Source organism: Mobula hypostoma, chromosome 12, assembly GCF_963921235.1.
Source record: "Mobula hypostoma chromosome 12, sMobHyp1.1, whole genome shotgun sequence".
NCBI classification, from domain to species: domain Eukaryota; kingdom Metazoa; phylum Chordata; class Chondrichthyes; order Myliobatiformes; family Myliobatidae; genus Mobula; species Mobula hypostoma.
The window spans coordinates 735922-752416 of NC_086108.1; the positions used below are offsets into that span (position 1 = coordinate 735922).

At 42.4% G+C, this 16495-nt stretch overlaps 1 protein-coding gene across 1 annotated transcript in view; it reads left to right on the forward strand.

Annotated features, from left to right (window-relative positions):
- Nucleotides 1–16495, forward strand: part of ppp1r37 (protein phosphatase 1, regulatory subunit 37) — a 169439-nt gene that overhangs the window by 79840 nt on the left and 73104 nt on the right. The window contains exons 3-5 of the mRNA XM_063063474.1: nt 3798–3843; nt 11780–11880; nt 15431–15550. Of these exons, the coding sequence (XP_062919544.1) occupies nt 3798–3843; nt 11780–11880; nt 15431–15550 (267 nt within the window). The remainder of the gene's footprint in view (nt 1–3797; nt 3844–11779; nt 11881–15430; nt 15551–16495) is intronic.

Sequence of the window (16495 nt, forward strand, 5' to 3'; positions counted from 1 at the left end):
CTTTAATTGGTTTACAATCGAGGACGAAAGTAATAAACTGTTCCATTTGAAGTTCAGTTCTTTGTTTATATAACTCCTCAGAGGGAGCTGTAACATATTTCTTATCAATTTCCTTAATCTTGTCCACAATTACCAACTCCTCCTGCTTCAGCTTCTTCCTCAAAGCAGCAGAATACGAGATAATCTGACCACGAATATAAGCTTTAAAAGTATCCCAAAGAATGTTCACAGAAATATCCTCTGTATAGTTGATTGTAAAAAAAAGATCAATCTGTTCATTCATAAAGTTAACAAAGTCCGAGTCCTGAAGCAACAGCGAATTAAAACACCATTGTCTATTATTTTGTGTATTGGCCTGAATTTTAATAGAAAGCTTAAGTGGAGCATGATCCGAAATGGTTATAGAGTCATAATCACATTTAATCACTGAAGAAATAAGACGAGAGTCAATAAAGAAATAGTCAATTCTTGAATAGGAATAGTGAACATGTGAAAAAAAAAGAAAAATCTTTTTCCTGAGGATGCAAAAAACGCCAAATGTCCGTTGACCCAGAATCAGAGAGGAATGAATTAATCAAAGTTGCAGATTTATTAGGTAAGGTCCGTAGGGGAGCCGAACGGTCCAAAGCTGGAGATAAACAGGTATTAAGATCTCTGCCCCAGATCAATGAAAACTCATTCAAATTCGGGAACTGATTGAATAATGATTTATAAAATTCCGGACAGTCCATATTAGGAGCATAAACATTAACCAAAACTACCTTTTTATTAAATAGTAGACCACTAACCAGTAGAAATCTACCATTCGGATCAGAAATAATATCATGTTGTATAAAAGTAACTGAGGAGTCTATAAAAATAGAGACGCCTCGAATCTTAGCGTTGGAGTTCGAATGAAACTGTTGTCCCTTCCAGAATTTAAAAAAACGTAGTCTGTCCCCCCTCCGCACATGGGTCTCTTGTAAAAATAAAATTTGTGCTTTAAGTCTCTGGAACACTTTAAAAACTTTTTTCCTTTTAATAGGATGATTAAGACCATTAGTATTTCAGGCGACAAAATTAATAATAGACTCCATAAACCCTAAAGTCAACCCGCAACAAGGAGGATTGACGATAGGCTCGACCCATGAACCCAGAAAGGGAACAGAACAAATAAGAGATACCGGGAAGGAGAACGCAACCAATACTTCAATAGTGTACATAGCCCAAGAAGAAAGAAACTAAAACGTGAAGCCCCTCCCACATGATATGCCTTCTTAACCACTCTATCAACCTGTATGGCAACTTCCCTCTGTTCCTCCATACTGCTAAGAATCCTGCCATCCAAAGTGAATCACTTCACACTTCTCTGGGTTGAACTACATCTCAGCCCAGCTTTGCATCCCGTCAATGTCTGTAAGACATAGGAGCAGAATTAAGCCATTCAGCCCATCGAGTCTTCGCCAGCCATCCTGGCTGTTTTGTTATACTTCTCATAGTCATAGTCATACTTTATTGATCCCGGGGGAAATTGGTTATCAACACCATTCTCCTGCGTTTGTAACCTTTGGTGCTCTGACTAATCAAGAACTTCTCAACTTCTGCTTTAAATATACTGAATGACATGGGCTCCACAGTTGGCCATCGCCATGAATTCCACAGGTTCACCAGTCTCTAGCTAAAGAAATTCCTCCTCATCTCATCCTCCTCATAAATGGACGTCCCTTTTCTAAGGCTGAGGTTACAATATCCTGTTGTAACCTACAACACCTTCTTCACTATCCACAACTCTACCAATCTTCACGTCATCTGCAAACTTCCTTACCCAGCCTTCCGCTTCCTCATCTAACCCATTGATTAACAAAAAAAATCACAGTGAGCAGGGGTCCTGCAGCAGACCCCTGTGGTACACTGCTAATCCCTTCACTCGTTCCTGTATCGAACTCCATCTGCCACTCCTCAGCTCAGTGCTCTGTCCTGCAATGTCCCATTGTAACCTACGACACTGTCCACAGCTCCACCAACCTTCATGTCATCTGCAAACTTATGAACCCATCCAAGCATTGTTGACGGTATCTTCCTTCTCAGCAGGAGGAGCTACAGCTTTACATCCACATTATGACACCATGTTTTGAAAATGTTATCAGTTTTCAGTCAAATTTCAGCAGTATTTGGATTCTAGCTGACCTCAAGTTTCGTCATTTAAACTTTAAGAGCCTGCTAAATAGTGTGTTACTCAACCTGAGTCAGCAGATTGCAGGATAGAGTCTCACTCTTGAGACACAAACTGATAATCTAGGATGCTTTGACTGTATGCTATTATGGTTATCATTGTTTGAGCGAGGTATTAAACTGAAGACTTTTTTCCCCTGAATCTTAGAGGCACCATGTCATTATTTAGACATCACTAAAACCAAAAAATTTATAGTTATTTTCAGGACCTTCGCAAGGGACTGATTGTCACATTTTCTTGTCAACAGTGACTATATTTAAAAGTACATAATTTACTGTGTGAAATCTTCAGGAGTGGCGCCACATAGTGTTTGTGCAGTGCTATTACAGCTATTGGGGTGTTGGAGTTCAGCGTTCAATTCTAACACCATCCTGTCAGGAATTTGTACTTTCTGCACCATGAATGCATGTGTTTCCTCTGGGTGCTCCGACTTCCTTCCACATTCCAAAGATGTACCGGTTTGTAGGTTAATTGGTCATTGATTAGGCTTGGGGTTAAATAGGTGAGTTGCTGGGCAGTACGGCTCATTGGGCTGGAAGGATCTGTTTTGTGTTGTTACTCTCTCTAAATAAAAAAAAATAAAATTTCAAGGTTCAAAGTACATTTATTATCAAAGCATACAACTTTGAGATGGGTCTTCCTGTAGGCAGCCACAAAATAAACATCGTAGATCCCATTTAAAGAAACCCTTCACACAAGACCATCAGACATGCAGGAGAAATTACGCACACAGCAAAAACCAAATAAGTAACATACCAAACATTAAACATCAAACCGTTGAGTCCCAAGGATCGAGTCCAAAACCATGATCTGCCAAGGCAGATAAAGCAAGCCATGGCCTCAGCCACTGAGTTAGGCAATTTAGCACTGTGTCAATGGCTGCAGACCTTGAACAAATCAAAAATGTAAACATCTTGATGTTAGCAAAGGAGAAAATAATCTTTCAATGCATTTATTTGTTTTGTGCGGGTGTCTACCATCATCGTTTATGTGACTTGGAGTGGTGAATGACTTGTTCAAAAATATTTATTTATTTATTGAGATACAGCGCAACAGGCTCTTCTAGCTCTTTGAGCCATGCCAACCAGCAATCCCTGATTTAATCCTAGCCCAATCACAGGACAACGTACAATGACCAATTAACCTACTAACTGGAACATCTTTGGTCTGTGGGAGGAAACCGGAGCACCCGGAGGAAACTCACGGGGGAGACTGTACAAACTCATTACAGACAGCGGCGGGAATTGAGCCCAGGTTGCAGGTAGTGTAAAGCATTGTGCTGACTGCTTTGCTACCATGCCGCCCCTGCAGAGTAGTATGAGATGAGTGGTCTAGGAAAACATTCTCTCCCTAAACATCCCTGCCAGTGTGCCTTTACTGCACTCCAGCAGCCTCCCTCTGACCCAGCTTTTGCTCAACTCCTAACTTATCTCATGTGGCTGCTGCTAAATTTTGTGCGGCCACATAACTTGTGAAGGGTTTTGGGGTTTTTTTTACCCTCTCCCCCCCACAATTCCAACAGGTGCTATAAATGCGTATTGGTTTGTTTTTGCAGAAATGTAATTTTCGTGTTTCCTGTTTGTAGGAGTTTAAACACTTGTCACAGAGGTTGGACTGCTTGGATCTAAAAGGTAAGGTGGATACTTATTATTATCATTGCAAATTCTTATTTGCTAATAGGGAAGATGTCCCTGAGCAGAATGTTATGAGGATTTGAGAGAGTTGCAGCAATATTTTGGGTGGCAGTGTGGATATACGGTTCTATCAGAGGAAGTGGAAGGCACTCCTTCCCTCCGCTAGCCTGTAGGTCATCTTTGATCAGGGTGTAGTACTCGGTTAGCCCCCACCTCACTGATCAGGATCATGTGAAGCCATGGGAGCAGGTGGTGGGGTGGTGGATGGTCGTATGAGCAGCCGGTGCAGATCACAAGTCCTGGTTATGTGACTACTGACACTAGGCAGGCAATCTCTGAAGAGTATTGATCATGGCTGTCACCTGTCTTGTAAAGACACTGCCTTGAAGAAGGCAATGGCAAACCACTTCTGTAGAAAAAGTTAATAAGAACGAACATGTTTATGGAAAGATAATGATTGCCCATGTCATACAACATGGCACATAATGAACAAGCAGTAATATTCTGATGTAGATCAGAAGAAGTACTTTGAAGCTGTTTCCAAGCTGTTCTTAGACAGCTGGAGGAACTCAGCAGGTCAGGTAGCATCTTTTCCCGAAGTATCAACTGTTTATTCCCCTCCATAGATGCTGGAGGAATTACAGAGTATCTTCAACATTTTGTGTGGGTTGCTCAAGATTTCCAACATCTGCAGAATCTTTTCTAATTTGCTGCTCTTCGCTGGTTGTCTTTGTTAAATGGGATCCTCATCAGAGAATAAGAGATCACAGATTTACAATTCTCAAGATTGTCTATCACAATAGGACATATAGGTCATGAAAGTTAGCTTCTTGCAGCTGCATTACAAACTTGTCAAACATACATTAACATATACAATGGATTCCAGTTAATTGGGACACATCAGGATCAGTACATTTTGGCCCAATTAAGTGGCCGCCCCACTTAGCCGAAGTTTTATGGAAATACTTAAAAGGTATAAGAAAGACAAACTACCACTTAAGTGAGTAAAAAAATTATGTAAGAAAAGAGTTACAGAACAAATTAGAACATGATCAATGCTACGACGGTACTATTAAACCGTGTATTGATTCCTAATAGTTATCAAACGAGGAATGCATCCAGTCTACACTGTTGCATTCTTTTTGATTGACGGTAAATGAACAAATTCAGCTCAAATGCCTGGTGCAGAGAATCAAAGGTTCAAAGGTCAAGTTTAATGTCAGAGAAATGGATACAATATACATCCTGAAATACTTTGCAAAACATCCACGAAAACAGAGAAGTGCTCCAAAGAATGAATGACAGTTAAACATGAGAACCCCAAAGTCCCCCCGCCAGCAAAAGTAAATGTGCATCGGTACAATCACCGAGCCCAAGTGGGCGCTAAGCAATAGCAAAGACACAGACCTTGCAGTTACTTCAAAAGCTTCGCGTTTCATCCAAATTCGACAACCCACAGGTCCTCTCTCTCCCTGGCAAGGGAGAGGGAGTTATCCCCCATTTTCACAGCGAGCTGGGAAACATAACAACAACCCGCTGGTTTACGATCTTAAAAGTCTGTTTCATCGTTTTTGTCGAGCTCTGTGTCCAAAGATTGCAAAGACCTCCGGTCTTCGGGCCCACAGCAAAAGATTTTCCGGCCTCCCCGACGACACATGAACCTCCAGCCGTGACACCGACCCTCGATCCGCCTGTCTCCAGAGCCCTGAGATCTTAGGCTTCCGAACACAATCGAGGTTCTTAGGCCAAACCCTTGGCATGTCGAATAGTGGCCAGTCGTGGAACCCCGAGAACGGGTCCCGTTCCCGCAAAGTACCGAAGCCTGCGTGTAACTCTAGGTCAGGGTCTTCAAAAGAACCCTGGAAGGGAAAAATAAATATATTAAAGGGTGAAATAGAGCTGTTTCCGAAGATGCAAGCAAAGGGTTCGCTGTTAGGCGCCATCATTCCGCCAAAGCTCCACCTCGACTTCATCCATTATGTGAGACATTGCTTTCCTTGAACCTGATAGTGTTGCGTATTTGTGGCCAAGAGTGCCATTTGGTGTGGCACGATAATTTTTTTTTAAATGTGTTTCATCAGGATTGTAACTATCATCTGCACAAAATTTTTGAAGCAAGTCGGGGAATTTTTCTAGATTACCATGTTTCTGTACTTACAGTATTGGCACTAGTTTTCTCGCCATGAGCTTTCTTGAATTTAATGCGGTGCCTACATTTCTATTGAGACGACCAATCATCTGTTGTTTTAAAATCTTCATGGCCAGCTTCTTAGCTAACTCCTCTGACTTTTTTTTAAAACATTGGTCCACTGACTGACAGACAGACACACACACACACACACACACACACACACACACACACACACCCCCCTCCCATCCAGTTACAAAAATAAAACATTGATTGAGGGCCTCTTTAACACCTGGATCTTTACTGTCATGGTTTTGTTTTTGGGATGTTCACGTAATCACTATTCTTCCTGCAGTTTACTTTGATGATGTCTCAAGTGTGCAATTGTAGATTTTGGCACTCCAGTTGTCTCTGCCAGCTGATGATGAGTGGTGTTAGTTGGATGGCTTTTAATTTATTCCAGGAGGGCAATTTCTCCAGCTGGTGTCAAATCTTTTGGTGGCATCTTGGCAACTGTTTGAAATTCTTTCAAGTCAAAATAAAAAATAAAATTATCAAAAATCACTGCCTTTTTGAATCATTTCTGTCAGCCCAAATAGATAACATAGCACAAGCACACATGACTATTTTCTCCAGACATGGTGTGGTGTCTAATGACCACACAAGTACTCGTGACTGGCGCTAGTTAGGAACTGTTTGGCAAAATTCTCCTGTCCCAGTTAAGAGGCATAGTGTCCCAAATAAATGAATCTGTTTATTTTCTTAATTAGTTCTTGTTTTTTAAGAAATGTCCCCAATAAGTGATGGCCCAATTAACTGGAGTCTGCTGTATTTTAACACAAATTTCTATAGTCCAAACTTTTGGAAATTAACATTTTATACATGTTAAATTTCAAAAGTGTTATAGTGGGCAAACAAGTATTTTAGTTACTTGTGTTTAGGGCAGCAATGAATGTCCTCCATCTCTGGTGGTGTTCCTCTTGGTGTTCACTACTGTCAGTCACACAAGCCCCAGGTGGAGACTCAGGAATACCATTGCATTTGGATGTAGAAGGATTCTTCATTGCAGTTTCCATAACAATTTTATTTTACCAGTCAGGGTTGTTAGCCCCGAGCTCAACCCCTGAACTTGGAGGACCAGTGGACCACTCTTAGACTGGCCTCTACCCTTTGACCTGTTTAGCATGGATGGCCTTCCCAAGAACCAAAGCATAAAAGCCCAACTCTGGCCAACATAAGCTGTCTGGGTCGTTGAGGCATGCAAACCTCCAAACCCTATGACAAGGCTGTGGTTCTTTTGGAGGCCTGTTACCATGCTTTCTCTATCTAGAAGTTTCAATTAGTGCCACGCTTTTGAAGATTTTGAAAATAAAGATTAACTTTATTTGTCACATATGCATTGAAACATACAGAGAAATGCATCAAATCAAATCAGTGAGGATTGTGCTGGGCAGCCCTCTAGTGTCGCCACATTTCCGGTGCCACAACTCACTAACCCTAACCTGTGTGTCGTTGGAATGTGGGAGGAAACTGTGTCATTTAGAGGAAGCCTAAGTGGTCATGGAGAGAAAATACAAACTCTTTACAGACGGTAGCGGATATCGAAACCTGACCTTACAGCTGGCACGGTAAAGTGTTGTGCTAGCTGTGATGCTACTGTCCTCTGTATGCTTGATGGTCGGGGATCAAAGAGATTGTGGGATGGATAGCATGGATTATTGACAATTCTCATTCACTGTCTATCTCTGATCTCAGCAGTGCTCACAATCCTTTGTAGAATATCGGATTGTTGTTGTTACTCCTTATGGTAAAAATGTCTACTCTAAAAGTGGGTTGTTGGAATGTATACCAAGGTTGTTTTATAATGAAATAAAAAGCACTGTATTAGAGGATGAGCTTTCTCCTTCAGTTTGGTATGCTTGGCATAACTGTGGTGTAATCTTCGTCCTGTCAGGCTTTTGATTTTCAGTGTTACACTGGAAGTTTGTTTAAGATGCACCACATAAAAGGAATGCCATGTTACAGCTAAAATTAATAGAAATGAGCAGTGGCTGGAACTGGAAGACCTTCAAGAAGGGCAGCTGTTGAGAAGACAAAAATTTGGCCCTGGTGGCCAGGGGTTGGCGGAAAGAGAAAATTGGCAAGGACTCCTTGCCCTGTTGTTACTGAGTGGCAGCATTGTGTACGGTGCCTCTCGTTCAAATAGTCTGTATGTACTTGAGACAAGAACACTGGTAAAGTTCAAGTGAAGTTCAATTTATTGACATGCGGCCATATACGTATATACCACCAAATGAAACAGTGTTCCTTTGGGCCAAGGTGCACAACACAGTATGTATAACATAGAAATATGGAAAACCTACAGCACAATACAGCCCCTTAGGCCCACAAAGTTGTGCCGAACATGTCCCTACCTTAGAAATTACTGGGCTTACCTATAGCCCTCTATTTTACTAAGCTCCATGTACCTATCTAAATGTCTCTTAAAAGACCCTATCGTATCCACCTCCACCACCGTCACCGGCAGCCCATTCCATGTACTCACCACTCTCTGAGTAAAAAACTTACCCCTGACATCTCCTCTGTACCTACTCCCCAGCACCTTAAACCTGTGTCCTCTTGTAGCAACCATTTCAGCCCTGGGAAAAAGCCTCTGACTATATCCACACGATCAATGCCTCTCATTATCTTATACACCTCTATCAGGTCACCTCTGTCGCTCCAAGGAGAAAAGACCGAGTTCACTCAATCTTTTTTCATAAGGCATGCTCCCCAATCCAGGCAACATCCCTGTAAATCTCCTCTGCACCCTTTCTATGGATTCCACATCCTTCCTGTAGTGAGGTGACCAGACTGAGCACAGTATTCCAAGTGGGGTCTGACCAGGGTCCTATATAGCTGCAACATTTCCTTTTGGCTCCTAAATTCAATTCCATGATTGATGAAGGCCAATGCACCGTATGCTTCCTTAACCACAGAGTCAACCTGCGCAGCTGCTTTGAGTGTCCTATGGATTCGGACCCCAAGATCCCTCTGATCCTCCACACTGCCAAGAGTCTTACCATCAATGCTATATTCTGCCATCATATTTGACTACCAAAATGAACCACCTCACAATATCTGGGTTGAACTCCATCTGCCACTTCTCAGCCCAGTTTTGCACCCTACCAATGTCCCACTGTAACCTCTGACAGTCCTCCACACTATCTACAACACCTCCATCCTTTGTGTCATCAGCAAATTTACTAACCCATCCCTCCACTTCCTCATCCAGGTCATTTATAAAAATCACAAAAAGAAGGGGTCCCAGAACAGATCCCTGTGGCACCCCACTGGTGACCAACCTCCATGCAGAATATGACCCATCTACAACCACTCTTTGCCTTCTGTGGGCAAGCCAGTTCTGGATCCACAAAGCAATGTCCCCTTGGATCCCATGCCTCCTTACTTTCTCAATAAGCCTTGCATGGGGTACCTTATCAAATGCCTTGCTGAAATCCATATACACTACATCTACTGCTCTACCTTCATCAATGTGTTTAGTCACATCCTCAAAAAAGTCAATCAGGCTCGTAAGGCACAATCCACCCTTGACAAAGCCATGCTGACTGCTCCTAATCATATTATACCTCTCCAAATGTTCATAAATCCTGCCTGTCAGGATCTTCTCCATCAACTTACCAACCACTGAGGTAAGACTCACTGGTCTATAATTTCCTGGGCTATCTCTACTCCCTTTCTTAAATAAAAGAACAACATTCGCAACCTCTCCCGTCCCCATTGATGATGCAACGATCATCACCAGAGGCTCAGCAATCTCTTCCCTCGCCTCCCACAGTAGCCTGGGGTACATCTCATCTGGTCCCGGCAACTTATCCAACTTGATGCTTTCCAACAGCTCTAGCACACCCTCTTTCTTAATATCTACATGCTCAAGCTTTTCAGTCTGCTGCAAGTCATCACTACAATCACCAAGATCCTTTTCCATAGTGAATACTGAAGTAAAGTATTCATTAAGTACCTCTGCTATTTCCTCCGGTTCCATACACACTTTCCCACTGTCACACTTGATAGGTCCTGTTCTTTCACATCTTATCCTCTTGCTCTTCACATAGCTGTAAAATGCTTTGGGGTTTTCCTTAATCCTGCCTGCCAAGGCCTTCTCATGGCTCCTTCTGGCTCTCCTGATTTCCTTCTTAAACTCCTTCCTATTAGCCTTATAATCTTCTAGATCTTTAACATTACCTAGCTCTCTGTACCTTTTGTAAGCTTTTCTTCTTGACTAGATTTACCTTTGTACACCACGGTTCCAGTACCCTACCAAAACTTCCCTGTCTCATTGGAACGTACCTATACAGAACCCCACACAAATATCCCCTGAATATTTGCCACATTTCTTCTGTACTTTTCCCTGAGAACATCTGTTTCCAATTTAAGCCTCCAATTTTCTGCCTGATAGCCTCATAATTCCCCTTACTCCAATTAAATGCATCTCTAACTTGTCTGTTCCTATCTCTCTCCAATGCTATTGTAAAGGAGACAGAATTATGATCACTATCTCCAAAATGCTCTCCCGCTGAGAGATCTGACACCTGACCAGGTTCATTTCCCAATACCAGATCAGGAGTACTTATTGTCAAGGGGTACAGCCACAGGGGTATTTTCTAATACCTGACTCTTCCCCTTCCCCCTCCTGACCGTGACCCACTTGTCTCCCGTGGCCCCGGTGTGACCACCTGCCTATAACTCCTTTCTATCACCTCCTCGCTCTCCCTGACTAGGAGAAGGTCATCGAGCTGCATCTCCAGTTCCCTAACTCGGTCCCTGAGGAGCTGCAGCTCGACACACCTGGTGCAGGTATGGCCATCTGGGAGGCTGGGAGACTCCAGGAACCCCCCACATCTGACACTGAGCACAGAAAACTGGCCATATACTGATATTACCTCCTTTCCGCAATTAACACAGTTAAACCTACCTCGCCTCGTCCCATTGAGCCAAAGCCCTACCACTCTGCTGCCTGCTGGATACGGCGGTTTTCTTTTTAAACCTTTTGCGTGCTACTGGCTGACGTCACGTGCCTGCACAGTCTCGCCCCTCTTTTACCCTGAGTAGTAAAAGACTCCCTTCGCTCCAAAAAATCAGCCGTTCATTCACAGCCTTCTTGCCCTGAATAACTCTCACACACAACACATAAAATAATATTACCACAAATAAATCAACAAATAATGTGTATTTATGATGCAAGATTAAAAATTATAAATTTATACTTTAAGTGTAACTTTAAGTTAAAAAGTTTAACGCTATTTGCAGTTAATACATGGTGAGACCTGTGTGGTGGTAGGGAGTTCAGCAGTCTCACGGTCTGGGGGAAGAGGCTGTTTTCCATCCGAACAGTTCTTGTCCTATTGCTACGGTACCTCCTGCCTGATGGTAAGGGGTCAAAGAGGTTACTGGATGATGGGAGGGATTATTGACAATGGTAAGGGCCCTGTATATGCAGCGCTGCAGATAAATATCTCAGATAGGTGGAAGAAAGCCCCCAATGATCTTCTCAGCAGTCATCACAATCCTTTGTATAGACTTGCCCAGGGAAATTTAGGTCTGTGATACTATCTTAATGTATCATTAGAAAGCAAGTTCGAAAGGTGGACTTAAAAGCAGCTAAGAAGTCTATTGATGATTTTTTTTAAACTGAGACCGTTATGTCATGCTTAATGAGACTAGCACCAGAATAGAGCACCAGAGAATCTGTCAGTTTATTTAAACCCTTGAGTTCATTCAAAAGTAGTTCTTTTTTCTCTTCAGGTGAGAAACTGGACTACAAAGCTTCAGAGGCCTTGGAAGAGGTTTTCAAACGGGTTCAGTTCAAACTAGTGGATTTGGAGGCAACCAACCTGGACGAGGATGTGAGCTATTTTAATACTTTTTTTTAGATATATAAACCTCTGTCATTGCCAATTCTTAGTTTCCATTTTCCATCTTGCTATGTGGGTTTATGGCCACATTTCAACCAATATACACTACTTAGGCACATGTATATACAGTATCTAGGGTGCCTAAGACTTTTGCACAGTAATGTATTTGCCAATGTGGAGCGGCAAGTGAGTTTGTAAATCCGGTGGGAGCAACGGATGGGACAGGTGGCAAGAAAGAGTGCCAGTGTCTCTCTGGTGCTTCCCGCTCCCTCCCCTCTCCCTTCCCCTTTTCCCAACCATGATTTACCTGGATGAGGAGGTAGAAGGGTGGGTTGATAAGTTTGCTGATGATACAAAAGATGGGGGTGTTGTGGATAGTCTGGAGGGTTGTCAGAGGTTACAGCGGGACATCAATAGGATGCAGAACTGGGCTGAGAAGTGGCAGATGGACGTCAACCCAGATAAGTGTGAAGTGGTTCATTTTGGTAGGTCCAATTTGAAGACAAAATATAATACAAATGATAAGACTGTTGGTAGTGTGGAGGATCTGAGAGATCTTGGGGTTCGAGTCCATAGGACACTCAAAGCTGCTGCGCAGGTTGACAGTGTTGTGTTGGCGTTTGTCAACCATGGAATTGAGTTCAAGAGCCTTGAGGTAATGTTACAGCTGTATAAGACCTTAGTCAGCCCCCACTTGGAGTACTGTGTTCAGTTCTGGTCACCTCACTACAGGAAGGATGTGGATACTATAGAGAGAATGCAAAGGAGATTTACAAGGATGTTGCCTGGATTGGAGGGCGTACCTTATGAGAATAGGTTGAGTGTACTTGGCCTTTTCTCCTGGGAGCGATGGACAATGAGAGGTGACCTGATAGAGGTGTATAAGAAGATGAGGGGCATTGATCGTGTAGATAGCCAGAGGCTTTTTCCTAGGGCTGAAATGGCGAACATGAGGGGGCATAGTTTTAAGGTGCTTGGAAATTGGTACTGAGGGGATATCAGGAGTAAGTTTTTCGCACAACGTGTGGCGGTGGTGGAAGTGGATACAATAGGGTCTTTTAAGAGCCTCTTAGATAGGTACATGGAGCTTAGAAAAATAGAGGACTATGCGTTAGGCAGTCTCTAGAGGTTACATGGTTGGCACAACATTGTGGGCCAAAAAGCCTGTAATGTGCTGTAAATTTCTATGTTCTATGATTTCCCTTCTCCCTGCCCGCTTTCCCACTCTCAGTCCACAATAGAGACCCATATCAGAATCAGGTTTATCATTGCTCACATAGGTCATGAAATTTGTTATTTTTTGTGACAACAGTACAGTGCAATATTTAAAATTACTACAGCACTGTGCAAAAGTCTTAGGCACCCCAGCTACATACAAAAAAAATAATGAGTTTTGACAGTACTGGACATATTTGTGTTAATGCCAATCTAAACAATGTGTGTCTCACTATTGTTGTTTGTGTCAGTTGCCCTTTTTGATGCGTTCCTGCTTGGTTAGCTGGCACATGGATAAAGCCCTTCTCTTAATGAACTTTGCGGCTCACTTGTGCTCTATACTCTGACTCCAGCTGGACAGGTGCATCATGGGAATTATTGGGTCCTGGAAATGATAGCCCATGTGCTGAGGAGCCCTCAAAAGCTCACTGTCAACCTGTGCAGTATCCTCTGTTAACCCTTACAATATTGGTCTTGGTAACAACTTGAGTCAGCATCATATTATTGAGGTAACTAAAAATCCCAGAGGCCTACACAGAATAATCAAACCAAAGTTAACTCTGTCAAGTTCAAATTCAAGTTTGTCATTCTACTGTACACACATATACAGTCAAATGAAACAATGTTCCTCTGGACCAAGATGCATAACGCAGTACATATAAGACCAATGAGCTATAAAAACAGAAATTAGGCCATTTGCCCCATCAAGTCTCCTCTGCTGTTTCATCATGGCTGATCCATATTCCCTCTCAGCCACAATCTCCTGTCTTCTCCCACACAACACATAGAGTAATATTCCCATAAATAAATCAACAAATAATAAAATATATTCCAGAATATTGATATTTAGCATAAGGTGCATTTACAACACAAGTTAAAAATAAACTGTATAACACTACTGGCGCTTCATGTGTGATGAGACCTGGGTGATGGCCGGAGGTTCCGTAGTCTTGTGACCTGGGGCCGTAACTGCTAGAGTAAGCCGAAGCGATTACGGGGATTGAATACAAATTCCTTTCAGACTGAGACAGGAATTGAACCCGGGTTGTTTGTGGTGCAGTGATGTTGTGTGAACCACAATGCTGCCATGCTGAACCAACAAATTTCACAACTTCTGACTACTGCCAACATAGCTCTCCAGGTTATTGAGGCACACAAGTCTCCGAACCATTTCAAGGTTGAGGTCCTCTTGAAGGTGAGAACAGGAGTAAGAGCTTTAAAATGAGAAATAAAATCTCAACTCCAGGCTGCCACTGAGAACTTGAGGGAGTAAAAATGGACTGCAATATAAACCAGGAGCACAGAATGAGAGAAAAATTTGTTCCCTGTAATTTCTTGTTTTGTTATCTACGTATAATCGTAGGATTTATTGATATTTAGCATAAGGTGCATTTACAACACAAGTTAAAAATAAACTGTATAACACTACTGACGCTTCATGTGTGATGAGACCTGGGTGATGGCCGGAAGTTCAGTAGTCTTATGGCCTGGGGACATAACTGCTAGAGTAACAGAACTTCCCCCAGCCGTCTTGGACCCCACCATGCCGCTAGATCCGGGAGGGGATGTTGAGAGGGTGGGTCTGGACCTGTGCATCCTCCTACTAAAATCCATTCATGCACACGCTGTTCCTTTCTGAGGAGTGGGGTCAACCCCACTAACTGACTGAAAGGAACCATCATTATCCTATGGGATGGATAGCCAGAGAGAGATAATCGTAGGAATATGCTGTTGGATCTTTAATTTCTGATCCTCAGTGTTCTTCTGGGAGTCAGGAATGATGGGCAGTCTTAATTACAAGATCTCAGTTTATTTCAGAATGCAAACAAATATACAAATGCAAGCAAGCTAAATAAAGAGCTGAGTGGTGTATAGACAAAAGAATAAAGATGGCACTTCTGAAAAATCTATCACTTTTATAGATAAGATCAGAGAAATTCTTTAAGTAGAGATAAGTTAGTTAATAGGCTATATAATTAAAACAATCACATCACGTGGGTAATGTGCTAATACTTAACCAATGAAAAATGAGAAAGGTGATAAGCAGTTAGTTTAGCTGCTATACAGCTTTCTTCCAGTGTGAAAAATACATGAGTTTGTCAAAAAAAAGTACAACTCTTATAAAAAGTATTGTTTTTAAAAAGGCGGTGGTTTCCAGCAATGCCTATGCCTGTTCTCTTCTATGTACACTAGAGAGTATGTGTGAGTAATTCTAAAACATGGAATGAGGATCCCAATGTTGGAATATCCTTGACAGCTTTTTAACAAATGTGTTTAAAATATATTTCGCAGTTTCCAATTACCATTCTACTGTGTTTTTCTATAGGGGGCGTCGGCATTGTTTGATATGATAGAGTACTATGAGTCGGCCACCCAGTTGAATATCTCTTTCAATAAGCACATCGGGACACGAGGCTGGCAGGCTGCAGCTCACATGATGAGGAAGGTAGGGACAACTCCTCACTTCTTTGATTCTGTGGACTACTTGCTAATTCACCTGAGCAACAAACACAGAATGCTGGAGGAACTTAGCAGGTCAGGCAGTGTCTATGGAGAGGAATAAAGAATGGACATTTCAGGCCAAGACTGGAAAGGAAAGGGGAAGAAGCCTTTTCCACCCATCACCTCGCAGTTTCTCAGTTCATCTACATTCCCCCTCACCTGGTCTCACTGATCACCTACCAGCTTGATTCCTCTCCCCTCCCACCACCATCGTTTTTCTTACATCTAATCCCCAGTTCCTTTCCAGTTTTGATGAAGGATCTCGGCCTGAAATGTCAACTGTTTATTCATGTCCATAGATGCTGCCTGGTCTGCTGAATTCCTCCAGTATTTTGTGTGCGTTACTCTAGATTTTTAGCATCTGTAGACTACCACATGTTTACAATTTGCTAATTTACCTGTTTCCTTTCCCTCTGCCTGGAAGCCCCAGTGCTCCCTGCTTCTGACATTGGACCTGGCTTCACATAACCACAGTGCTCGATGGAGATTTTATCAGGGCCGATAAGAAGGAATTGATTGAATATTCTCGTCTTTTGCAAACTTATGGTATTCTCAGAAAGGATGCTGCAAGTATGAAATAACTGAAACTTCAAACTTTTCTCCACAGATCAATGCCAGCCTCATGATTTATAACTTATCAACGCAGTATGCAAACGTTAGATGTGTGTGGGCATTCGATGTCCAGACCACACCAATCTTTGGCTCAATTGCAGAGACCCATTACAGAGACTTGGCTGGCACCAGGGCAGGAATGGATTCTCAATATTCCTGGATTTCAGTGCTTTAAAAGGGATAGAGAGGGGGGAGGAGGGGTGGCATTACTGGTCAGGGATACTATTACAGCTACAGAAAGGGTGGGTAATGTAGCAGGATCCTCTTTTGAGTCAGT